Here is a 27,604-nt window from a genome sequence, read left to right as displayed (position 1 = left end):
TTTGTTTCAATAGTATATTCAGAGCAATCACAAATGATTTACCGTTTTTCAAATTTCACTCATTCGTGTGCGTGACTCGTAAAATTCTGCAACGTGACATATAATATTACATCCGCTAGACGGCAGCACAATCGTTGTATTAAAATGGGTTCGGACAGTAAAAACGCAAAAAAATAGTGTCGGTTGGCACACAAAAGATTAACATTTGAAGCAAGCAAACCTCCAAGGTTTAAAATAACAAAAGAAATCTCTCTCTGCCAGAGCATGCTGCAAGAACCTAATCAGTTCCAGCAGCTAAATCAGATAATCACGTGTGAATTCGTGAAGTGCACGAAAGGAAACTGAATTTTACCGTATCAAAGTCAAATTATATTCAAGTCGTCTTTCTATTCGCTCGTACGATACGCGTACACCTTTCATTCCCATTTGTTTTGAATTTCGCGCAAAGCTACTGCACAAGGGCTATCTGTGCTAACCGTCCCTAAATTAGCAGTGTAAGACTAGAGGGAAGGCAGCTAGTCATCACCACCCACCGCCAACTCTTGGGCTTCTCTTTTACCAACGAATAGTGGCATTGGTCGATACATTATAACGCCCTCACGGCTGAAGGGGCGAGAATGTTTGGTGCGATGGGTAGTTGAACGCCTTAACCAAACTGACCATTCATTTCCAAGGAGGAATGTCTGGAAATTTGATATTTCATTATACAAGGAGTAAAGTGTCTCAGTAAAATTAATTGTTAAATACATTTTATAATGAAATTCAATGAAAATAATTAAAGATCCAGAATTTGGCATTCAAATTATTTTAATAACACTTTCAGTTGACTGATCAGTTGTATTAAATCTATTTGTCAGTGACACGATATATCAATATTGTTTTGAATGTAACATCACGAAAGTACACAAATGAAATGTCTTTTATTTTATATTCATAGTTATTTAACTTGTACAAAATGACAAAATCCTAAATAAAAACATATTCACTGGAGAACCGGTAGGAACTTAGTAAACTTGAAAAACTTTTTTATAGACAGGACGAGCAAGTTAGTATTTTCATACATTAAATAGAGAGTTTATGTAACTGATAGTTCTTCAAGAGGTACTTTTCTTCCGAGAGAACAGCGGCAGGTCTACGGATTTATGATGTTAAAATCAGGGGTTTTGTTCCCCTTGGTGGATGCAGCAGATAGACCAATGTGGCTTTGCTCTGAAAGGGTTACTTAAGTTGTATTTTAATACTGCTTGGGCCCGGCATAGCCAGATGGGTTAAGGCGTTCGACTCGTAATCTGAGGGTCGCGGGTTTGAATCCCCACCACAACAAACATGCGAGGGCGTTATAATGTGACGGTCAACCCTACTTTTCGTTGGTAAAAGAGTAGCCCAAGAATTGGCGGTGGGTAGTGATGACCAACTGCCTTCCCCCTGGTCTTACACTACAAAATTAGAGACGGCTAGCACAGATAGTTCTCGTATAACTTTGCTCGAAATTCAAAAACAAGCAAACAATAATACTTGAGTGCTCCTTCTGGTTTTTAGAAGAATTATATTTCGAATGTCATTCTAATTGTCTTTCTCTAGCACTTTTTGGTTGAACAATATTGCAAGATTACATCAAACATAGTGGTTTGTTTTACTCTTTCAAAATGATATCTGTCAACGTGTTTTGTTCTGAAATGTTGCAATAAAACGTCAAACAAGGTAGTTTGGTATAACTCCACAAGATGACGTTAGTACCTAACGAAGGTTCTTTATAAGTTGGTTTCATTCTCAAAATTAAAAAACAAAGTATGCTATTTTTCTTAATGTTTGTTTGTTTGAATAAAGTTTCAAGTTCTCGGTTAACTACATACATATTGTATGTAATTTTGCGCAAATTTCTGAAACAAACATGTGAACAACGTACACCGTTTTAGTTTTAGCTCTAAGGTTTATGTTTAAGCCTCCAGGTGACTCAGAATAATTCTTACAACTTGATGGACTGCTTTGTATTCCCTAACTTTCTTGCATACATTGGCACAGCGGAATGCCCCCTCAGTCCGTCAGTGGTAGGTTTATTGGCAAATACACATAGGTTACAGTTGAATACTTCGTTGTTGTTGTTGTTGTTTTTTTTACCTCAAGGTATAATGATACAAGACAATGCTTTTTGTAATAAATTACTTATGTGTTCCTTATGGCTACTTTCTACTATCAGTAAGGTATCTTGCTACATGAAACCGAATGAGTTAGTTATTAATAAATTATTTTGGACTTTGCTCCTGGGCCGACTAAGCCAGGTGATTAAGGAACTCAACTCGTAATCCGAGGGTTGCGGGTTCGAATCCCTGTCACACCGTGAGGGTGTTATAATGTGACGGTCAATCCAATTATTTGGTGGTAAAAGAGTAGCCCAAGAGTTAGCGGTAAGTGGTGATGACTAGCTGCCTTCGCTCTGGTCTTACACTGCTAAATTAGGGACGGCTAGCGCAAATAGCCCTCGTGCAGCTTTGCGAGAAATTAAAAATAAACAACAAAGTTTGCCCCTGACGCTTCATCTTTTCATTTTCCCTCCATTGATTATGTCCAGCTCCAGATGAAAGTTCCTGTTGCTGCTTTTTAACAAATCCAATAAATTATTATGTATTGAACATAACGGTGACACCCACGTTGTATCCTCTAGCGACATGTGACGACTTGCTCCTCTCTGTCTTTGATTTCGTTGAAAAACACATTCATTTGACGCCATGAGTAATTTTAAAGAGCCATATTTTCTATCTCTTTCACTTGTTTACACTCATTTTTCGTCGCTCAGTTTTTATTGTTCAAACTTCAATTATAATTTAGGTTTTACAAAACAGTTAACTCAGCGTCGGAATAGTTCTTACCAGAAACATGATTTAAATAAAAAAGACTTCAACCAATAATGATACTATAACCGACTTTTCTAGTATTATTTTTGAAATATAAATAGTAGAATTATATAAAATCCTTTATTAAAACAAAAACAACGTTTATGAAGCTTAAATTCTCAAGCTCTTGTTATCATTCAAAGCTAATTTGAAAATCAAAGTTCCGGGTAATCGCTAAGTATTTTTTGTTTTTCTTCTTTACCAGTAGACTGCCAAAAATCTTATTTATTTGTATATACAAAAAGTGAAATCAAATAAATCAAACTTCCGATTCGCTTTGTTAACTTACGTCACTATGTCTGATTTGGTTTGAATTTCGCGCAAAGCTACTAAAGCTACCCGCGCTAATCGTCCCTAATTTAGAAGTGTAAGACTAAAGGGAAGACAACTTGTCATCAACACCCACTGTTAACTCTTGGGCTACTCTTTTACCAATGAATAGTGGGATTGACCATTACATTATAACGCTCCCACGGCTAAAAGGACGAACATGTTTGGTGTGACGAAAATTCGAACTCGCGACCCTAAGATTACGAGTCGAGTGCCTTATCCACCTGGACATGCCGGGCCGTTTGATTCGGATTTTACCTTTAGTCTCTAAGTTTAAAATTAGGGACATCTTGACACAAAGTCCTTTCTGTAGAGTTGGGCGAAATTCAGAAAAAATAAAACTTTACCTGTTTATCCGTTTTTCTAACCTACCACGTTGTTTGTCTGTCTGTTCAAAAGCAATATATATACAAACTTCTCGTTTAAAAGTAAAAAACGAAAAACATTTGTCGATTCTTAACTAACAAAGTTTTCAATTAACGCGTGTTAATTTCAGTTAAAAGTGAATAAGATTACACATTTTCTAAAAGTTAATCGAACTGAACTGAAGAAATCAAACCTATAGACTCCGGATAATCAATCTACTTCCCGAAAAAAACCGTTGGTTTTGCCAGGTTTATTCTGTCTATTTTTGTGTTATTCATGCAAGATAAGATCTTGACATGCGTCATGGGCTTAGTCACAACTACGCCCAGAAAATCAAAGTTCTAGTTTCCTGGAAATTCTCTATTCTATAGTATAAAGAAATACTATAAATATATATCTTTGTCCTCGGCTACTTTGTGCTGAAACACTGATTGTAGAATATTGGTATTAGCTATATTGTCAACATTAATAATTGTATATTCTGAAAACAGGCAAAATATATAGTGATAACTGGTAATACACGATTCTTCTGAACTTCAAAAATTGATATATTTATCACTAACAATTCTATATAATCACTGTACAACTGTTTGGTTGGGTTGCGTACAAAACCGCACAATGGGCTATCTGCACTCTGCCCACAATGGTTTTTAGTGTTATAAGTCAGCAGACATGCTACTGTGCTACTTAGGGTAACTATCAAAGTGAGAAATGCATCTTATATTAAACATCTACGTATATAATCTGTATAATGAGACAGGTTCTATGGACATCATACACGATGTATTAGAACAGCAAACAATTTTATCAGACACTTGTAGAAAAAATGTGTAATTCAGCATTTCACCTTATATCAGTTTATATTATGCATTTAGTACTTGGTTCGTTTTCCTCGTTCTCTAATAACCTTCACAAGACGACGTGGCATGCTGAATCTATTAATGTAATCCATTGTGGTTTAATCCAAACTTGTCACTAGAAGACGTTGCAATCCAGCTACAGTAGTTGATTTAGGGTCATGGTTAGCAATTCTCTGGCAGTTCTCAATCGGATTATAATATGGAGACTTTGCTGGCCATGACAAGCTTGTAACGCGCTCTCCTTGTCGAGATATCCTGTATAACACACCCACAAAGTTATTGCCAAATCTTGTCCCAGCATATGACAGAAATATCTTCTCCAAGTGATGTTTATAGAAGGCGTCGTTGACGTTTTCCTGGAGTATATGAAGAACAGTTTCAACCATAATAAGTAGCTACCCAAATATGTATTGCACCATCTCCTGTGTATTCCCTGTGGAAGAGATAGCTTTGCCTTTCTCTTCTTCAGGCAAATGACTAATACGAATCCTACTACCAGCTTTAACAAGCCGAAAACAGGATTCATCTGTAACTTATTAACTGCAAGTTTGTATGCTGTCTTGTCTAAGTAACACGATGAGGGCGCTGTAGCCTTTCTTGCAAAATAGCCTTGTTTGGTCAATCTTCTATTTACTGTTGTTTTGGATCTGGCCTGGCATGGCCAAGCGCGTAAGGCCTGCGACTCGTAATTCGAGGGTTGCGGGTTCGCGCCCACGTCGCGCTAAACATGCTCGCCCTCCCAGCCGTGGGGGTGTATAAAGTGACGGTCAATCCCACTATTCGTTGGTAAAAGAGTAGCCCCAGAGTTGGCGGTGGGTGGTGATGACTACCTGTCTTCCCTCTAGTTTTACACTGCTAAATTAGGGACGGCTAGCACAGATAGCCCTCGAGTAGCTTTGTGCGAAATTCCAAAACAACAACAAAAAAGGTTTTGGGATCTGTAATGAAGGTGTTCGTGCTATTTCTGTCGTAAGGTGTTCACGTGCATGTTTCATAATTTATTTTCTGTCGCTTGTGCTGCCATCTGTTAACTATAAATTATTATTGTGGCTCAATGGGACAGTCACGTAACACAGTAATTGCAGCATGATTTATAAATCAAATTTATACATGCATTTTCTTAATTTTTCTTGATAAAATAGTTAATTTGTCCAAAGTAATTAAATTATAGTTGTATTATCACAATGACAAATGTTTCTCTTGCCGAAAGTTTTTACCGTGTACCAAACGTATCGCTTACAGTTTATAGTGTAGTCTAAAGTAGAACAAAGAGTGTGTGTTTTCTGATAGCAAAACTACATTGAACTATCTGCTGAGACCACCGAGAGAAATCGAACCCCTAATCTTGTATTTTCGAAGAATGAAGTGTATTTTAACATAAAGCTCATACAGTAAAGGTGATACAAAGTAATGATTATAAAAATACATCAGCGACTATGAAGTAGAATTATCTTTACAATATTACGTATAGACTAACTTAATTATTTTGATTTTTTTAGTCTTTATAATGTTTTTTTAAAGACGTAATACTTCAAATTAATTACGTAGTATTCTCCTTATACACTGCTTACATGAACAACTATTTTGTTGTTGCTTGGAATTAAGTACAAAAGTACACCAGAGTACATTGGTGTTCTGCTTACCATGGGTATCGAAACCCAATTTCTAGTGGTGTAGGTTCACAAACATACCTCTCTGCCACTGGAAAAACTTTTGGGATTGTAATAAAAATAGAAGAAAACGAAAATTCTTTCAAAATAGCTTATTGACCATTTTATGTGGATGTGTCTCCAAATCTTAACTAAAAGTCTTTAGGATATAAAATAGTAAGTCAATAGGTTTGTATGTTCTTGACAACGTAGCTCCATAACTAGTTGTTTGTACTAGAAACCTAATTTTTAGTCTTATAATTTGTCTGCGTCGTAATAAATCCACAATGTTTTTGTTTGTCAAAATACAGATCTGCATTTAACGCCTTCAAGTATCAGTACATACAATGTCTATATAATTGGATTAGCTGGCACAGGGCACCCGAAATTCCCAAAATATATGCATTTGTATCGATACGGAAATATTATTTGATTTTTTTTAACAGTCATCATGTAAAACGATATTAATATGTCTAATATATCAGTAGTGAACACTAGTTTTCTAAACTGCACAAGTTCACGGTCAGACAGACTCTGCATGGCAAGGTTGTTAGGACATTCGACTTTTAATCTAGGGGTCTAGGTTTCGAATCTCGTTAAACTACACACGCTCGCCCTTGTAGCTGTGGTACTTTATAATATTACTGTCAGTCCCACTGTTCTTTGGTAAAAAGAGTAGCCGGAGAGTTGGTAGTGAGTGGTGATGACTAGCTGCCTTCCCTTCAGTCTTACACTGCTACATTAGGGACGGCTAACGCAGATAACCCCCATATAGCTCTGCGCGAAATTCAAGAGTCAAACAAACATGGTCAGACTATTGTGAAGTTGTTAAAAGATATCTTGGAAATAAGAGAATGGATGTTATGGAATGGTCAGTTCAATCACCTGCTATCAATTCAACTGCAAATTTATGAACTGAGTTAAACCAATTAACAAAAGATTGCAAGCCAAACATGGAAGATGAATTTTATAAAGTACTCAAAAAAGGATGGCAGTCAATCACTCAGGAATATCTGTAGAAACTCACTGAAAGTATACCACGTCGATATGAAGCGCTACTGAAATCCAAGGGAATGACGTCTAAATATTAACTTGTGAAACCGGTTTGTGTTATAACGATTTCATTTTTAAATTTGATTATTGCAGACAAACTTGTTAGATCATTTTCTAGGCTAATTTGAATAAGAAGATCAGGTGCACAAAACTTTTTATGAGAAAATTATTAAAAGTTCAGGTATTTACGTAAGCCAGTGTTTAAATTATAATTTGAGATAATATTTGAGCAGATCTCATAGAGTGTGTTATAAAAACATTTGATTTTACATATTTTTCTGTTGTCTTTGCGCCCCCAGCTAGTACAGCGGTAAGTCTACGGATTTAAAATGCTAAAATCAGGGGTTGGATTCTCCTCGGTGGGCTCAGTAGATGGCCCGATGTGGCTTTGCTATAAAAAACAACAACATACACTGTTGTCTTTTTTTTTTTTTTTTTGTCCACACCCTGTATGTACTAACCTTGATGAATGATAAATCCGTAAAGGCGAAACATTGGTTAGAATAAAAAGTTATTTTATAATTATCTGGGATATAAAGTTTTTCTAATTTTTTTAACAAATTGCTTTATTTTAAATTTATTTCATGTTCAAATTATGCTAAAACTTTTCTTAATCTTATTATATGTATAAAGATCATTATTAAAAATGTTTGCTTGTTTTTAATTTCGCGTAAAGCTACATGAGAGCTTTCGACGCGAGCCGTCCCTAATTAGGTTTATAGAAGCTAGAGGGAGGGCAGCGAGAAATTAATCACCACTTACCGCCAACTCTTGGGGTATTCTTTTGTCAACGAATAATGGGAATGATCGTAATATTATAATGCCCCCATGGTTGAAAGGGGGAGCATGTTTGGTATGACAGGGATTCGAACCGGCAACTTTCAGATTACGAGTCGAGCGCCCTAACCTCCTGATCCCCATTATTAAAAAATCTAACTAGTTATGAATCTACATTTTAATCTGTTTAAACATATACTGTGGTAGTATAAATATACTGATATGTATAATTATCATTGAAAAAAGCAATTTCACTGAAGGATATCTCTGAAGTCAAACGAATGCATAAAAAATATCATGTATACGAAAATTTTAATGAAATAGTAACTAGTTATTCAACTACGTGCTATAAGTAACAATAAATAAAAACGTTATACACGTTTATTTATCTAAATATGATAAAGTTACTCATATAATTTGTTTTCATAATTTAGCATCATTTATTAAATTCCTTCTATGTAAAAATAGTGAAAAATGAAGTGGGTTGCTTGAGGCAAAAGACAATGGGAATCCCTAGAGGTATTGAGGAAGAAATTTCAGCTGCTGCCCTCTAGATAGTCTTGTATATAAACTTAATTATATCGCTATCGAAGTTGGTATCACACTTAATTAGAAATGTTGATTAAAGTGAAGGTAAGGTGATAACTAGAAGAAGCTACTAATAGCAAGTGCAACTTTGTTGGTCATTACTGCAAACGGTGTAAAGTTATGACTAGTAATGGGTTTAAGCTTAGAATTAAATGTTAGGTGAAATGTACATTAATATTTAATATCACTGAAGTTGGAATATAGTTCCAGCTGTTTTTGTTGTTTTTTTATAAACGTGAAAATTACGATGGTAGTAAGCATTGAAGTTTGTGAAACAAGTATTTTGTACGAAAAATATATTTTCCACTAACATTTTTTTCCAATTTCAATAAATTCGTACTATAGTAATTATGCTTTGTTGAATTTCTTAAATACCTTTACCGTTTCATAAAGGGATCTAACTGTAAATGTAAACAAACTAATAAGAAAATTAGACTGTTAATGTTACCTAAATATTATAACTTATAAAAAAAAGCAACTGAATAATGTGTTAGCAAAAGTACGTAATAAAACTAAAATAATTCGAGATTATTTAAATTTTAAACTAAAAACGTTGGACATGTTAAACTACGTTGTTGGTTTAATTTGTTAAGAAAGCTTTTTTTCTTATATATTTGTGTATATATTGTTTCAGTGTTATATTTCATTTTTGCCAAATTCATTAGCAAAAAGTTCTTCAAATTTTATTTGTAGTGAAATGTAAATGCACAATATTCTTTATTGGGGTGAACTGAATAATAGCAAAACAGACTGTGGATTATATCTACCTTAGACGTATTTTTAATTATGTTTTGAATTGTTGGCACAAATATTTATTAGGCGTACGTTATTGAACTTTGTGGAATATTATTGAAAGCTGGAATCCTGATATGTGTTTTAAAAAGCTAAGTCAGCTGAAAGGAAGAAGGGTTAAATGTAGCTAGACAGAGTTCTGAATTTTGGCTAAAAGACATGTCATTAGAACTTAACTGAGGCTCGAACTGTGTGAACTGAGGTTTTGATGTTTGTTGTAGAGGAAAGGAGTACATATTGGATTGAAACTCGTGTTCTGATCTCAGTTGAAGTATGGTTGATGAACTTTGTAAAAGGGCTCATTTAAGTTTCTTGGTTTCTCAGTGTTGTTATAAGAATATTATTTATTATTAGTTCTGAGGTAGATGCAGACTGGAGCCTAAACTCTACATTAAACAAGACAATCATAATAAATACCCTGTCTTTCTAATTTGCTATCACTTTAAAGTCTGAAAAGTAAAATAAGATTATAAATGTAACATACTAAAAAGAAATAAGAAATGCAAGCAAATAAAAGCTCCTTTTCATACACAGGTATTTCAATCTTGAATGTAATGTAACTAGCCACACCATTACAGTACTAATTAAACATGAAACTTACTTGTGTACAAAATATATTAAAAAGCACAACTTTGATGCCTTCTGAGTCTTTTAATATGGGGAAGATCTTTGGTGTTATTGTATTCATCCTTTTATAAATCGGGTGATTTGATTGACTTTCAGAAAAGATTAATGCAGTGTTATAAATATTTAAATAGCACTTGATGTGTGAAATGTTACAAATATTTTGGTTTCACTCATTATTGAAAAATGTGTTGTTTTTTTGCATATCTTATTGATGTGGTGATGGGCCAGACACTAACAGGAAAAGAGGTAAGTTGTCTTTTAGTCTAGAATATAAATAGCATTACTGGTATCTATTAATGTTAAATTATGTTACATATCCATAAATTTATCAGAGAATACTTTTACAATACCTGTGAAATTGATTATGCAGTCTTACTGCTGTGGTGGTAGTGAGAAAGAGCTGAAATTATAATTTTCTTGGTTAAAATTTAGTTGCAGTCTTCTATTTAACAAGGATTTGAGTGATAAACTTTATGATGACTAACAGAGGCTCAGAATGGCCAGATGGTTAAGACACTCGAATCAGAATCTGAGGGGCGTGGGTATGAATCCCCATTACATCAAACATGCTTGCTCTTTCTGCTATGGGGGCATTATAATGTGATGGTCAATCTTAATATTCGTTGGTAAAAGAGTAGCCCAAGAGTTGGTGGTGATGACTAGCTGCTTCTCCCTAGCATTACACTGCTAAATTAGGGGCAGCTAGTGCAGATAGCCCTTGTGCAGCTTTGCGCAAAATCCAAAACAAACAGAAATTCTGCTCTATGGGTGGCTGTTTGTAAGAAAATATTAACAATAATATTTGTAGCTTACTGAAAAAATGTAGAAAAAGTGAACATTTTCTAAAAAAGAATTACAGCACAAAAAGTGTTCAAATTGTGCTGATATAAACTAATTTGTTTGTTTATGTATTAAAAGTGACACTACTTATTGAAAAAGGTTTTATAAGAATTCCATGTCTTTAGTTCTGTATTTACAAATTGCATCAATAGAGATATTACCAAACCCTTACATTCAGCCCTAGTGAAAGTTATGTTCTTATTGTGAGGAGAGTTTTTTTAAGGGTGTGTTCTGTTATAAAGATATGTTTATTGCATGGCTGTTATTTTTCTAATTGTGTGAAGTTTTTTTATTAATTTTTGGTTGTTTGCCATTTAGTAAATAACAGTACATTGTATTTATTATTTCAGTCATAGAAAATAGTTTTAATTCTAAAGCATGTTAAATATGCTCCATACATTCTTGTTAAGAAAAAGACTTGAAAGATATTTTCACAATTCTTTATTAACTGACCCATAACAAGTTATCAGTACAGAAGAAAAAGGTTTGTATTATTTGTAATTACAATTTGTTTGTTATAACTCATTGTTATCAACTGTATTATAAGCCTGCTTGTTTAATAATGTGTGGTCTTGAGTGGAAGGTGCCACATGCATATCAATTGTGGTTTAAATGGTAATTTGTACTTTTTATTTCAAGATGGAGACTGGTGTTAGGCATATTAAAATTAAGTGGTTTTCAAAAGTATTTTTGTCCTAAATATATGTTTTCTAACAGTGAAATGATGAGGGAGAAATTCAAATAATTAGACAAGTCTTGAGAAGTTTGTTTTGAATTTTTATTTGTTTATGGATTGCATGGTCTTGGCATAATTTAAGATTTATTATTACATCAGTTCAAGTCTTTGTTTTCATTTTAGATTGAGATTGATATTGAACCTACAGATAAAGTAAGTACAAGTTTTTTGACCTTTTTGCAATTTCCTGTGTAAAACAGACATTATTAAATGTCATTTAAAATATATACTTTATAATAATTTAAATTGGGGAAAATTTCACAAATTTAGTATTAGGTAATATTACAACTAAAATAAAACAATAAAATATTATTTTTAAGTTTTCACAGTTTTAACATGTTATGATTTTCTTATGGAAACATGTTTAATGCTATTGTCTCTTGAAGAAGTTGTTACCACTTGACCCACCTTGTGGTAGGTTTATTTGTGATGTGGCTATATTCAAAGCTCAAGCCAAGCATTTTACAATATGCTTCCTTTTGTCAAAATAGATGGAAGTGAAAACAAGCCTTATTATTAAACATGATGAAAATAATAAATAATTATTGTAATATTTAACCAGATAATTAAAATCATTTCTCATAAAGCTGCTGAGAATTTGTAGTTTTCATGTCGGTTACTTGAAGCTTGTACATCATATGTACTAATTAATTTCTGATGTATTACTAAACAAGCTGACTAAATATAATAATTTAAGGAAAAATGAACCTGAGGATGAATTTATAAACGCGTAGTTGCACGTAACTTAATTCTCAGTATAATTTTAGAAATGGTTGTAATTAGATAATACCTTATTCACCTACTAATTCAATATTTGTCTACCAATAAATTGGGCTTTAAAAACATGCATTATTTCTTAATATTTATGTGCATCAAGGGACTCTACTGCTATTTGTTTTTTTTCAAGTAGTGATGGAAAAATGTTTGTCACTAACTGCTTTGTCATTGAAGTTGATTGTAATTTTCACTTCCTTGTTTACTAATTTGTAGCAGAAGCTACTGTGAAAGTCAGCCATGTTGATCATTACTGTCTAGTCATCAGTGAAAATTGTTGTTGTGATCAGTTTTCATTTTAAGGTAGAAAGAATTAAGGAAAGGGTTGAAGAAAAAGAAGGTATCCCACCTGCACAACAAAGGCTTATATTTAGTGGAAAACAAATGTAGGTACAACAGACTTGTGTGTACTGCCTTAAAGTTTTTATAGTTTACGATATATTAGTTTATTAGACTGTGCCTTTTGAGTTTTTGTTTTAATTTCCCAAATTAAAAGTTAATTTGTGACCTCTTTTCAAAATCTTAAATGCTAAGTTAACATTTCTTCTGAAGTTAAAAGGCCCCTCAAAGAACTTTAGGCTGTTTCAGTTTGTATTCAGTATTTAAAAGTTTTATCTTTTTACTATTTAACATTCCTTTAACTGTACCTAATTGTTTTACTGAAATTTATATGATCTTAATAAATAGATTAATTGCTAAGTATATGTATGTGCACATGCAAATAAAAATTCTTTTTTCAATATTTTGAATGCTTCAAGAATTGTATTTTGACAAGCATGCATGTTTAGTTTATCAAGAAAACCAATCATTCAGGAATAAAATAAACTTTTCTTTGTTATACACACTCAGTAAACATGAAAAGACACCATGCTGAGATCCAGCTGGCTTTATTACTCTATGGACACTAGAGCAATTCATCAGTCTCCTATTAAATAAACCTAATGAAGTAGAATAATAAGTACAGGTGTACAAATTTCTCTTGAATGACATTTTATTAATCTTAAAATTGAGTTTATTACTGAAATTCTCATGTTTGAGGGCACCTTTGAATAAAAGAAAATTGGCTAAACCAATTTCTTATATAAAAGTATGCATAATAAATTTAGGGTTCTTCTTAGGGCCATTCCATGTAACCTTAAATTGCTTTATTAGAATGGTTTTAAACATATTGACATTTCAAAAGAACATGAAATATTCATTTATTTCTTAGGAATTTCATTAGTTGTGGTCTGGTCAATCATGTCTGAGTTTGTCAGTCAGTGAAAGTAGTTACAAGGAGAAGGTGATAGTCATATTCTTACTGTTCCTTCTGTTTCATGGTTTTATAATCATGTTTTGATTAAATTGTAAGATTTTTGGATGACCCCTCCTTTAACTTCAGCATGAATTCCTGAAGAAGAAAAGTCCACCTTTCAAAAGTGCTTGGGTTAAAAGGTTATTTTTTAGCAAGACATCTTGAATCTACATGTCTTTCTACAATAATGAACATAAAATTGGTATTTCATGCAAATGTCTTATATTCCTCTGTTGCATTTGAGAATTGAGTAAACACGACTGTTGGAAATTCTCCCTGTATACATTTGCCAGATTAGTATTGAAAACAGGACTTTTGTAGCTAAATTGCTTTTCAATAAAACTTTGGGCTTTCCCCAAAATATTCACACACACACACACACACAAAGACTTGTCTCCAAGAAATAAACCCACAAGCACAAAGTATGTATTATTCAAAAGCTCTAATACTAAGCTAACATTGAAAGGTAATTTTATACTTTACCTTCTGCCAGACTTTGTGATGACCTAAAATAGGACACTAATATTTGTAAACTCCCAGATTTAGGGTTAAAATTATTTATATATGTATTATATATCTTCTATATGCAACATAATACAGATTAAATTTACCAAAATCTTTTTTCTTAGTACTTAATAATAATGGTATTACAAATCCTAAAACTAAACTTATTTTCATTTAGCTTAAAAGTTTACTTTTTACAAGCATTCTGATTTGTAGACAGTTTTATACAGTCAGTATCTTACCCCATTTAAAACTGAAAATATTAGATAGAATCACTGATTAGAATATTAGTTTTAATCTAATACAGGTGTTGTTAGACACATTGTATAAGATGATAATGAGATACATTTGTTTTTAATATTTTTAGTAGGTTTACTTTATTTAATCTCATACAATGACAATAACTAAATCTCTGCTGTAATAGTTACTGTAAGATAAGTCTTGTTTTCATTTGGATTAATTGGCTTCAGTTGAATAAATGTTGACCACAGCTTCCTCCAATGTTAGAAGTTATCAATGACATGCCAGTATATTTTTACATACCAGACATCAGAGGGGTATTCTTGAAATTTTAGCATATACCAAAGTTTTAGTAATGAAAACTTTTTGTTTTCACCGTTTTTCGTTGTGAAGGTCAAGAATTGCTGTCGGTTGAATTGTGAAACCTATGAATAATTAGATATTTTGTTTTAGGAATGATGACAAGACTGCAGCTGACTATAAAGTTACAGGAGGGTCAGTGCTCCATCTAGTGTTAGCTCTTCGTGGTGGACTAGAATGTTGTGTTAACCTTTTTTAAAGTTTATGTAGTTATATTTAAATATCTTTTCTGCCTGTGTTGTAGATGTGTTAAATTTTCTTGCTTGCATTCAAATAAATGTAATCCATACTACACTTAGTTTCTACAGAAATATTTAATATATATAATTTAAAAATGAACTTCTTAAGAGTATTACAAAGAACTACCAGTACTCTACAATTGCAATTTCAGAACATATGTTACATAATGAAATTTATCAAAAAAAAGGTAAATATGTTTTTTAAATTCTGATAAAGTAATTACTTCATTCTCTTTACGCAATATTTCAATTTGTGACGTGTCAAGCTTTATCCGTGTCAAGAGATTAAGTCACTTCTGTCTCTCATAATTCAACTTAAAGTAAAAAACGTTACTGACATCATGCTGTGAAACTTCATGGCTATTTAATATTAAAAAAAGTAAACACATCAGGAAAATATAATCATAACCTAACATACGAAATTAGAAAGATACTTTTGCCTGTCTCATATAGCATATCAAATAGTATTTATTCTCAAATACTGAATCATTAAACTTTTGCCATTTTTGTTTGATTCTTTGACTAATATAGTGTATAATATTCTAACATTCTGTGTATCCATGAATTTCCTTTTTCTAATAAAATATCCCAAGTTCATTGTCTTGCTGGCACTGAGGACATGAAACCTCTGGTATATTGTTATATTTGTGATGACATTTTCACTAAACTTAAATGTATTTTAATTAGACTATAAGGTTCTGCATGTAACAAATAGTATTTTGCACTAAACTTAATCATACAGAGATGCTAACTACAAAAAATCATGTCTTCTAAATTACCTTTAACTATGAGAGGTTTGAGTTTCTGATTAACTTCAAACAAAAAACATTCCAAGCAATACAATAAAACTGGTTTCTCTGAAAGTTCTATAAAACAGCATATACACAATGAAAAAATTACTATGCTTGAAGAAGTTTTGGAATCACAATCAAATAAAATTATGGGAATTGTGGTTCAAGGTGTATAGTCATTAAAAGAACTGTTTTGAGAAAACTGATACAAGTTTTTAAACCACATAATTAAATTTCACATGGTTTTATTAAGTACTAGCTGGAGTACTCAGCCATTGAATAGGTAAGAAAAACTCATTTGTGACAAGGAATATGAAATTGTTCTATTTTTTAAGTGCAATATGTTAGCCTCTGTAAAATTATTTCTGTAAAAGTCATTGAAATATGAACTAATTATATGTAATATTTCATTTGCTAACTGCAGTAATAGAAGAACTTGAAACTATGTTGTAATATGTAGTAGACACTCCAACAGTCTATTGTACTGATTATCCATACTGGATTATATTTGCAGGTTAAAGTTATGATTGACCACACTTAGTGTTTTCAAAATTTCCTAATTTAAAAGTTATACAATAACTATTTATGACTCAAGTGATTTATAATTTAAATAACATAGGAAGCAATCATTTTAGATTATCAAAGCTTCAGTCGAGCTATTATTCATGTATTTCATCCCCTGAGATTTACATTTGTTCAACTGTCTAATCATGGGTAGAAGCAAATTTGAAGAAATAAAGGGTATATTTAAGCATAAGGAACTAATTTTAAAGAATAAGGGCCTGAAGTTTTGGTCTAGGATATCCATGAATGACAAAACAAGTTCCTTTAGCAGTTTTATTTGTGGACTTTCACCAAAACCATTACTACTTTTTCACAAGCTAATGCAAAAAAGAAAAATCAATTTTAATATGAACTACAAATTTAAAAAAATTCTAAACAACTTTTTTAATAGTTTTTCTTTAAAGATCACTTAATTCTGGACAAAGTCCTACGTTTTTCATTGAGTTAAACATTTTCTTTACAACAAAGAAAATATTTTAAAATGTTTAGTGACAAACTTGGTTTATCTGCACTCAGTACTTCAGTTTTTTGTATTAATAAAATCAATTGTTCATAAATCTCTACATATTAAAATACAAATTTATTTAACTGCATGAGTTAAGTACACTGTTTGAAATTTCATTTAATTAAAATGTCTTATTACTTCATGTCAAAGTTACTTAAGTTTATTATGACAAACAAAGAAGCACATAAATAAGTGTTCAACAGTATATTACAGTTTCTGGGTTTTATTTTTTTTGTAAAAGCAATTTGAGGTATACAGTTGTAATAACAAAAACTGCAACTTATGTAAAATGATTTTAGTTACCAATGTTAGAAAGTTGTTGTATACAGTTACAGATATCAGTGTCAGAAACAAACCTTAAATATTTACTTGACTATATTCTGTTTAATCTTGTTCACAATGTATAATAAACATTCTCAGTTAAATAAAGAGAGAAAGAGTTTCAAATAGATGACTTCAATAATGTCTTACTCTGTCTAATTTGTAGAGAAAATTTTTGTGAAAGGACTATCTTGGAATTAAAATAGAAGTTAGATTTATTTTCACAGATTTACAAAAAATGGACACACACACACACACACACTTAGATCCTGGTTACACAATCTAATGATACAAGTCAATATTGTTGAAACAAGAAGAAAATTTAAACCCAATTTTAGAACTTTGAAGGTTTTCGTTCTTTACATCACAAATACAACTGTTTAACCATTGTACATAATTTCAAAAACAGCAGTCACCACACCAAACAAAAACATACAAGTAACTATAGAATGTATTACTGGTTTTCTGCTTTATAATGTGCAAATACTCTTGTTTTTTTTTTTCCATAGTATAAAACAATTTTTCGACGTTCATCATTCAATTATATTTATTCCTTATGCAGATATTCTTACCCTTAACAAAACAGAGCAGCTATTTCATATGATTACAATTATGGTGCAAACTTCCAAATGTACAGGCATGCTCAGTTTGAAAGATCTTAGAGGTTTTTTAAATTCATATAGAAATATCACTATTTGGTTACTAATATATACATATATTACAAATCAGTGGTTAGTTTTTAATTTATATAAAATATATCCAAATTATGTATTATATATTCTCACATATGAAAAACCCCTAGTAATTAAGCAACTACAGACCACTAAATATGCCTTCACCATCACCTATTACAGTACTGATAAGATCTTTTATCTCATATGACAAAACTCTGTGGGCCGCAGAGCCTGTGGATCCCATCTCCTTATGCTGCTTAGTGCCTCATTTAACTGTGTACACCACATAATACGTTCTTCCTTTGTATCAGCTGACAGGAGATGTCTGGACCACATAATATCATATAAAAATTAAGTCAGGTATAGTGTCTATAAACATTTAAAAACTATTGAGAATTATCAATAAAGTAAAAGAGTTATTGATTTCAAATGAATCCATTCTGTAAAAACACAGGCTCATAAAGTTTTATTTTTAAGAAAATTCTTGCTTTTAACTTAACTATACTTATAAAAGACAAACTTAATTGTGCAGGGTTACAAAAATGATTTTACTTATCAATTTTTCCATGAATAATTTTGAATTTCTAGAAATAATAAATAGCATACAGTTATATACATTTGGCTAAATAATCAGATTAAAAAGAATTACTATGAAATTTCAAAATCTATATCAGAAATTAAAATATAAAAACACAAAACCTACTTTGTGGATGTGACGGTTTTGTGAATACAAGTTATTAAAGTGTCACGATCACCTTTCTCATGAGGCCTAGCTATTACTAGTTGAAAGGTGTGAGGTCTAGCACAAATATCTCGAGAAACAAGGCCTACATGGGGTGTGACACAGTGCCTTAGATCAAGAGATCCAATAGGTTCCTGTTAGAGACAAAATATTTTACTAGGTTTAGGAAAAACTTAAACTATTCCATGACAAAATAAAACAAATTTCACTAAAACTACATCTTTAAGAAATAACTTTATATATAGTTCAACACCCTCCTTAAAAAAAAAAGGCTACAAAAAACATTAAAGCGGAAAAACTCATTTTAAAAAAACCTGATTTTTTATGAATGTTAAGAAAAAGTTACCTAGTTGATTATATGAACACTTTCTATTTGAAATTGTTTGTGACAGAACCACTGTCAAAGATTAAGTGCTATTTAATTGCAGATGTAAACATCTTGCAATTTAGCATTTTTGAACATTAATTTTGAATAATTTACAATCAATCAATAATAGTTGAAAATAAGTATTTTTACCATTTTTATACTTGTAGTTTACATTTTAAGCATTAAAACCTTAAAAAAAATATGGATATGCAACACTATTTATGTTTGAGGAAAAAAATATACTGATACAGTTATTGAATGTTACTTCACATCTCAATATTAAGATATTTAATATTAGTATGAAATGTGTATTTGGTATTTTCAGCCTGAATGTCATTTACAGTACCTTAGCAAAAAATGGAGAAATAGGTTCTGCTAGGGGAAATGATTATAATTATTTGCAATTGCAATTCTGGAAATACTACCAGTACATAAAGCCATGACACAGTATGGTAACCTTCACAAATCTTGTGTAAGAAACACAGTCACTGGTTTCAGCTAACAGTAAGTCAATAATTTAAGTGTTTAGGGTTACCACAGAAACTATAGACAACTGGAAGAGGTTGTTGTACTATCCTTATAACTGGGCATGATTGTACGGAGAGAAATTTATTACTGTATGTTTCATAAAATTTTATTATTAACAAATGCATATCTGGAATGTTTTATTAGTTTCAAGAAATGCAATTAATACTTTAGCTTCATATTGTGAACAATAATCAGTTGATGACATTTTTAAAGTCATTTGCATATTTGTGACTGCAAAAATATGTTTGAAATTTTCAATTGCAGAACTGACATTAAACACGAGTTAAACACAAAAACAAATATACCAGTGGAAGTAATTAAGAAGACATCAATACATGCAGGAGTCTAACAATGAGTAATTACAACTAAATGATCAATTCGTCATAAATATGTCTGTACAGTAAATAAGTTGGACACTGCATAAGTATTTTGTTTCTACTTTTAATAAAGAAGTATATCTTGTTTTTATGTTGCCACAAGTTTATCATTCTAAGGTTATGAACCATTGTTTCAAATCTCCTTTATACTCTCATAATTCAGCCACATTGGTCAATTATCATTTTTTCTTTAAATCCACATGTAAGACCATAAACTATTAATATTTATACTGTAATTTTTTTATTATTATTGAAAACAAACTATATTTATAAGATAAACTGATATGGATCAAGAAGTCTGTTGGCAAAAGTCATCATACAATGTGTAACCAAAGAAATGACAATACTATTTTGTTAAGCAAGTTCCTAGGTCCATATCAAATCTATCAGTTTTTGCCATGTTTTGTATGATTTACAGCTGGAGTGTTGACTGAGTGTTCAAATGGTGAAATCTGACTGGATATATAAAATGGAACTTTCTTATCAATAAAAATATCAAAAGTTGATATTTAAGCCAAATGAAAATATTGTAAATGCTTTTACAAAACAGTGACAATGAAAACTTAGAAATTTTCCAACCTGAAAGTGATAGAAATATGAATTTCTTTAGAAGTTAGATACTATTCAGAAATTGTGTACCAAGTTTCATGCTTAGTATTTCTACAACAAGCCAAAAAATCCAGAGGATACCAATGATGCCTCCCCAATTTGTAATGAGTTAAACACAACTATTAATCTTGTGTTTATGAGCTTTGGATTACAGCCTTGCTGTAAAATGAAGACTTACTCATCATGTCTTCTTCCTGAGGGAATAATGGATAAGGCTGTTTTATTACACCTATCAGAATGCTATCAATTTTGTGTAACTCTCCAAGAACAATGGCCGAGATGCAGCCCACATGTATTGTGTCCTCGGAGTGCTTCATTGTAGATATAAAAATGATTATGATACTGTTTTCCTGTCAGTAATTAAACAAACCATCATTAATTATCATCAAACAACTTGAATTTGGATAAACTTGTGGAGAGAATCCTCCTTTGTTCATTCCACTGTTTGAAGTATGATGCACATTCAAGGATTTTGTTTAACTTTCCTAAACAGGTGTTTAGACCACTTCATGTGAATGTGTATGCTACTGGTCTTAAGGTAACGTCTACACTATGCTTATAGGTACATCACTAAAATGATCTTTTACTGGATCATTGTGTATTGCATAAAAGTATAACCTTAGCTATGAACATTCCTTTTGAAAAGCTTGGGCGTTTTTACCTTGCCTATTTCTATTGTCTATTGTTAGTTTCTATAGAGCCTCTGTTGAAACATGAAATCTCAACTTAATATTTTTGCATGGAGTAGCCTTCACCAGCCAAAGTGTTAGCCTCTACATGATTTTCATGTGGTATTTCTGTGCTAGGAGTCATGAGTGCATTCATCATGAAACATTATAATAATCTGTACTTTTATGTGCATTATACTACTGTGGAACTGTGGTTGACTGGATAACAGTCAAAGACAGTAAAAACCCATCAGTAACATGATTGTAATGTGGTGCAATTAATTTTGATACAACAAAGATGGAGCAATCTTATAATATCTGTATTTTATTCATGTGGTCAGCTTCCAGTCAGTTACCTCTTCCTTTCTTTGTGAACCTGACGATGACCGAAGAAGGTCGAAATGTTGTTCGTTTCTCTACGTAAAAAATTTTCTCAACCTAAACGAACTGTTTTACATATGTATTTTATTCAGTTTTTATAATTACTTTCAGTACTGTAGATGTCAACTATCTTGTCAGCGTGAAGAGAAGGCACCTAAACAGGATTTTTTTTAATACATAGATTAAATTTCAAGATCAAATGTTTATCAATCACTTGACATTTAAAGTAACAGTGCAAAGATTTCTGCAACTGTAAAATATGTTTAATATGTTTGTTGATTTACAAGTCCATTAATAGAAAAACTGCAATAAGTTATAGTCCCAAATTAAACCTAGTACTCCTTGCATATCAATGACTCTCTCTCTGCAGTAACACCTGAGCTTAAGGATTAACTCACTACATAATGTAAAGCACTTTTAGCAACTTAAAAGTAGCTGGATACTGTACACATTGGCACACATACATATACACGTATTCAAGAGGATTTTAGCATTGCCCCTTCTAAATTATTGTAATATTTTTTTACAATTCAAAAGTTAATTAAATTTCTTGTTACCTTTATTTTTCATCATCAGGATACCTCCAATAGGCCATGTAGTTGCCCTGTAACACATACCAACAACGATGCCAAGCTCCAAAACCACTCACATCTTGAAACATTGTCTAAAATAGATATAAAAATATTTTTTGTAATACACTAGTCATACTGTTTGACAATCACAATTCTGTCAACTCTGCATGACAATAACTTGAACTCCTCACTTAACTGTTGAAATTGTAGCAGATTCTTTTAAAAAACCTACAATGTAGATATACCATTGACACTACTGTTTAGAATAGAGGTAGGAACAAGTATAGAGTAAAAGAAATGGGTTTCGTAAATGTTATATTGATGCACTGAAGTACGAACTACAGATAATGCATTATTACATTTATTTGATATGATTTAATTTAAGATTCAAGGAATAGGATCTACTTGTTATAACATGCGAGTGTGTTTGTAACTGCAAATGTTGAAAATCTTGATAATATAATATTCACTTTCTTAAGTGTAAAGAATATTTTTAAAATGATTTTTTTCCTCTTAAAAAAGAGGAAAAGGTTAAAAGGTCAATTTATGAATATTTTCTACAGTTTCTGAGACAGCAAACAAAAATTAAACTTAAAACTGGGCAAGTTAGCAGGTCTTTTAGTATTTATACCAGGGGATGTTTGGTTCTTGGAAAAACTTCAAATTAATTTTCTGCAGCTCAGGAGAATAGCATGCATAGGTGTGTCAAATAATGAGAGGAACTGAACTGGTTCAAAAATCAAGCTGAACATACATGACAATAAAGTTAGCATATATCTGGTATATTTCAAACTGTAGTATCTGTATTTATTAGCTTACATTGGATAAAGCTATTCATGGCCAACTCATGAGCTACTCTTTTACCAACAAATAGTGGGATTGACTTTCACATTAGAATACCCCACAGCTGAAAGGGCAAGCATGTTTGGTGTAATGATGGGGATTTGAACCCTCGACCCTCAGATTACAAGTCAAATGCCTTAACCACCTAGCTATGCCAATCCAGCTTATGTTGGACTGCTTGATGCTAATTTCAACCTCATGTAAGTTGAACCTTGATGGGAGTTATCAAAATCAATATATACTGGATACTTGTTAGAGTAGTTAATATTTTTTACAACCTTAGCTTCTTTTACTCCCAGAAAACATGAAATAAAGAGTTGGAAAGGGAATAAAATCACCCTTTATTAAACAAATGTTGCACATGAAATAAAAACTGTTTAGCTGCTGTTCAGGTTCTCAAAATATCCACTGATAAGTGTATTTCAAGAAAAGACATTTAAAAATAAACATTAAGATATTAGACTTTTATGCTAACATACTAAAATACATCCAAAATTCTTGAATCAGCCATAACTCTTATTAGTAATTAAACTAGAAATTAAAGTATTTATGAGTCATCAGTTAATGAGTGTTTACTTTTAAATTTTAGTAGATACTTACCAAAAACCCTCTTTCTCTATATGGTGTTCTGCATGAAGTTGAATCTTCATCATTACAGTTCCTTGTATGAGTGACATGCATGGAACCTGAGAGTAGTATTCTTAAGTCTTAATAAATGTTTCTACAATGGTGATAAAAGGTTTAACTCATACTAAAAACATACATTTACTAAACACTGATGCATGTGACCCACATAAAATTAAACAAAACCAATGGAACCAAAACCAGCTCATTATATGTAAAGGTTAGAAATACATTATTTAATGAAATAATGGATGAGCCAAGTAAAAATACTTCAGATTAAAAGACCATGTATAACTGAAAAATATATATAGTACATTTTAAAACTTAAAAATTTGTTTTGATTCATACTGGGATAATTATATTTATCAAAACTAGTTAAGGGCATCCATGAAGGAAGCAAATATTATATAAATGACAATGTTACATAATATTCCCTTCTGTCACTTATTAAATCCCTAATTATCTCATTAGATGCTGATGGCATACCCTGTTTTATGAAAGGTTATAGGTGATTCATATAACTGATTAAGTTTAAAGATATGCATACTTAAAGGTAAGAGTGTTTAAAAATGTAGAAAGATGGCCTATTTTGAGACTTTTTTTTTTTATCCCTCTTCTCAGACAACAATCTTAAAACAAAAGTAGTTCACACATATGCTGTTGGAAAATTTCCAGTCACTATACCAAAACTCAAAGTAAGTGAGCAGGCTAACTGGGTGATCACAGCAAATCAGTTTTATAATAAGATGTACATTCAAGAGCTCCATGTCCAATCGTAACTTGAAAAACAGTAAAAATCACGTTTGACAGTTCAAAATTATGCACAGTTTTTCAACTGCTTTGTGAACGTTATAATGATTCACATGTGATATACCGTAACACATTTTATGAATCTTTAAAAATCCACTGTTCACCACTACATCTTCATTTCAAGCTCACAATATGAATTTTCTTTTATTTGGGGGTATCTGTTCATCACGATCTCTTACTAGTATATTGAGGTTCATTGTAGTAATACTTAAGGAAAGGAGGAGACATTGACAGCATAATAGATATTAAAATGATAAAATATAAAAACGTGCTGGAGATGGTAACACATTGACAGAAAAATTAACATTTCAAAATATTAGTAATGGTTTATCAATAACTTTTCAAAACATTTACAGAAGCTTATAATGAATTGGAACTCCAAATAATGACTTCCATCAGTTGAAACCAAAGTTGTATAGGAAGTAATCAGCTACTCAATACACATTTAATATTAATTTTCCTGACTATCATGGTAGTATGTGGTACTGTTTGTACATGTTTAACCAATAAACTAAACTTTCATAAAGTGGCTGGATAAAAACTAAGCTAAATTTTATTAAGCCTGCTTTGTACTTGCTACATATTTTGTAATTATCATGAGTACAGCAAAAGATGAAATTTAGTTACAGATCTAAGTCTCACAACTGCCAACATGTGAACAGCTTTATCCCAGTAGGTAAAACTGCTTAATTTCTTCCTGTAAGTTAATGTATTTTAAAAGGTATCTATCAAGTAATAATTAAAAAGTGTTCACATAACTAACTAGCTCTGTTCATACATTTCTTAATCATATATTAATTTCCAAACTTACATTTTCAAGTGGTAAGGCTTTGAGGACACAGTTATCTAACTTAAGTTTCAGAAATCCCACAAGAACAAAATTAGATGATCTCACTGCATTTGGTCCTCCAGGGCTAACAATGGCTAGAAAAATACATTTAGTACTTGAAGATGCTATTAATCAAAGATGATACAACAATTTCTATACACCCTACAAGTCAGATAAATGTGTTTAATATTAGGTTTAAGAACAATGACTAAAATCTCATTTGGTTTCAGATGCCATTTTATCATATTCCTCCAATTACTCCTTGATGGGTTTTTAAAACAGACATGTATACAGCTTTTCAGACCTTGCCAAGCAAGAGGGTCTTTTGTTCACTATCACAAATTGTCAGATGAACTGGACTTTTGCCAAAATTACCCAAAAACATTTTTTGGACAGAATTTAAGTGTTATGGTATAAATTGCCAAAGTTGGTAATACAATGAAATTCAGTAGCCTGATAATACAATGTTTGACTATAAGGGTTCTTTCTTAACAAACATTCCTTGACTCATTTATCACAAAAAGATTAAACTATTTTTTTTAATCTACAAATGTACACAGTCTATAAAATAACAATCTTCTTACTATTAAGTATATTTGTTTAATATGTACAAGTTTATATATTTGTGTCATATGAAAGCTTTTAACCCTAAAATTATGAAAGAGATCCATACAAATCCCATCACCTGATACAATAGGATACTAACTTGGTTATAGTTTAGGGATGCTAGGGATGCTCAGAAATTTTGGTATTCATCTTAACCCCACACAAGGTTGAAGTATTGTATCACTTCAGAGAGGGTGATCTTGTTTAATTAAACTTAAATTGTAAATCCACTTTTTACAGTGTTGTAACATACAAAAGCATAAAATTACTCAATGTGGTGCAATGCGGATAACACTGGCAGTAACCAATGTAAAAACAGATTGCTAATTTGATTGTTAATATAAATAATGTAAAACAAGATGTGCACAGTTCATTTTATGATTTTTTTTATAAAAACTGAATATTAATTGTTTTATTAAAAAAATGTTATTTTCCCATAAAAAAATATCCCTTCAATAATAGCCATCAAAAAATTTGCATCTCTCAACACAAGCTCGGTCTATTTGACCAACCACATAACTTCTCTGTACTCGATTAGTCTTTATATATTTAATACTTCTAACTTTCAATACAGTGTGTATATCTTCACAAAAGTTTTCAGCCTTTCAATGAAAATTATAATTCTTTCCCATACAAAAAACATACTTTTAAGTAAAGTATTTTTAATAAACTAAAATAAAAACTTTTCATGAATATATTAAGTATTCATTTTGAAGAATGTGTATAAAAAGTAATTTTCATGTTAAGATTAAAAATACTTTTTCTTCATATTTCCTTTGTGTAATCCTTTAATCCTCTTAAGTACTTTAACTTTTTTCTGTAAAATTTTATATTTTATTTGTTATTTTCTCTACCCTATCTCTATACAGGACCAGTCAATTTCACCAACCAACCAACCAGAAAAAAATGAAAGAAAGACAGTTTAAATTATTTTTTCTTTCTATAAGGACTTTAAATTGCAGCATGAAACTATGTTCATTTACTCAACACAGCTTTAAGCTATTTATAATTAAATTTTATTATTTTAATTGCCTTTGAACTGTATCTAACTACTATCTGCACCATTATTAGCTGTGAATCACTAAGGAAATACATAGCTCATATTACGCTATTGAATTACATTACCCACAAGAAACTACAAGCTGTTTGCAGGCATGTCCCATGAAACATTTTTATTATATAATTATTTATTTTATTTAACCTAATGTTAAGTTACCTAAAAAAAATCCCTATTTTCACATGTTAGTTTATTTTATAGTAATGAATAAATAAAAGTAAGAAATGAAACAATTACACAATCTTTTTCTTGCTGTTAACTATAAGTAACACTTAACCCTACTTTTATATGCTAATGGCAGTAATGTATTAAATAATTTTTATCTAAATTATGCAAAAAAGAACAAAGATTAATAACATGCAAAACATAGACAATTTACTGTAATTCTCTCAATTGTTTTGGCTTCTTAACTATGTGACAAGAGCCATTACAAACTCATTCAAGCTAGTCATTAACTTTCCCTTGGGAAAAACTTGTCTGAGTGAAGTATGAGAACTATCCATTCAGAACACAATGTTATACAATATCTCATTTGATAGATGAAAACCTTTTACTTTCTGTTTCTTATTGGTAACATATAATTAAATGTAGGAGAGAACTATTAAGAAATCATGAAAGGGAGGATGTGACGGGAGGAATCTAATTTTCTGTTTGATAGCTCCATAACCAAACAAAATTGAAGGCTATAAAAACTATGGTTGTCTTCTGTCCAAACAATGACGATTTTATAATATGTTATACAAGTTTCAATTCATAGTTACTGTGAGGGGAATAAAACTGGGAAGAGAAGATACCTAGAGTAAATGTGTCATGTGT

At 31.3% G+C, this 27,604-nt stretch overlaps 3 protein-coding genes across 3 annotated transcripts in view; 1 reads left to right on the top strand and 2 right to left on the bottom strand.

Annotated features, from left to right (window-relative positions):
* Positions 1 to 8,412: 8,412 nt before the first annotated feature.
* LOC143250918 (ubiquitin-like protein NEDD8) lies at positions 8,413 to 17,240 on the top strand. The gene is made up of 5 exons (XM_076502101.1): positions 8,413 to 8,559; positions 10,162 to 10,179; positions 11,633 to 11,662; positions 12,587 to 12,669; positions 14,775 to 17,240. Exons 1-5 carry the CDS (start codon positions 8,542 to 8,544, stop codon positions 14,878 to 14,880), a joined length of 255 nt encoding a protein of 84 aa, XP_076358216.1. The 5' UTR covers positions 8,413 to 8,541; the 3' UTR covers positions 14,881 to 17,240.
* Positions 17,241 to 17,298: 58 nt separating this feature from the next.
* Positions 17,299 to 20,715, bottom strand: LOC143250327 (anillin-like). The gene is made up of 4 exons (XM_076500779.1): positions 20,577 to 20,715; positions 19,231 to 19,259; positions 18,479 to 18,651; positions 17,299 to 18,100 (listed from the first exon to the last, which is right to left on the bottom strand). The coding sequence occupies exons 1-4, from the start codon at positions 20,713 to 20,715 to the stop codon at positions 17,971 to 17,973; spliced, it is 471 nt and encodes a 156-aa protein (XP_076356894.1). The 3' UTR covers positions 17,299 to 17,970.
* Positions 20,716 to 22,678: 1,963 nt separating this feature from the next.
* LOC143250326 (uncharacterized) overlaps positions 22,679 to 27,604 on the bottom strand; it is a 65,767-nt gene continuing 60,841 nt past the window's right edge. The window contains exons 17-19 of the mRNA XM_076500778.1: positions 25,108 to 25,220; positions 23,463 to 23,548; positions 22,679 to 22,763 (exon numbers count right to left, since the gene is read on the bottom strand). Of these exons, the coding sequence (XP_076356893.1) occupies positions 22,679 to 22,763; positions 23,463 to 23,548; positions 25,108 to 25,220 (284 nt within the window). The remainder of the gene's footprint in view (positions 22,764 to 23,462; positions 23,549 to 25,107; positions 25,221 to 27,604) is intronic.

This window comes from Tachypleus tridentatus, chromosome 5 (assembly GCF_004210375.1).
Source record: "Tachypleus tridentatus isolate NWPU-2018 chromosome 5, ASM421037v1, whole genome shotgun sequence".
In the NCBI taxonomy this organism is placed as follows: Eukaryota; Metazoa; Arthropoda; class Merostomata; order Xiphosura; family Limulidae; genus Tachypleus; species Tachypleus tridentatus.
The sequence above is the reverse complement of the archived record's forward strand: the minus strand, read 5'-3'. Positions and strand labels throughout refer to the sequence as shown.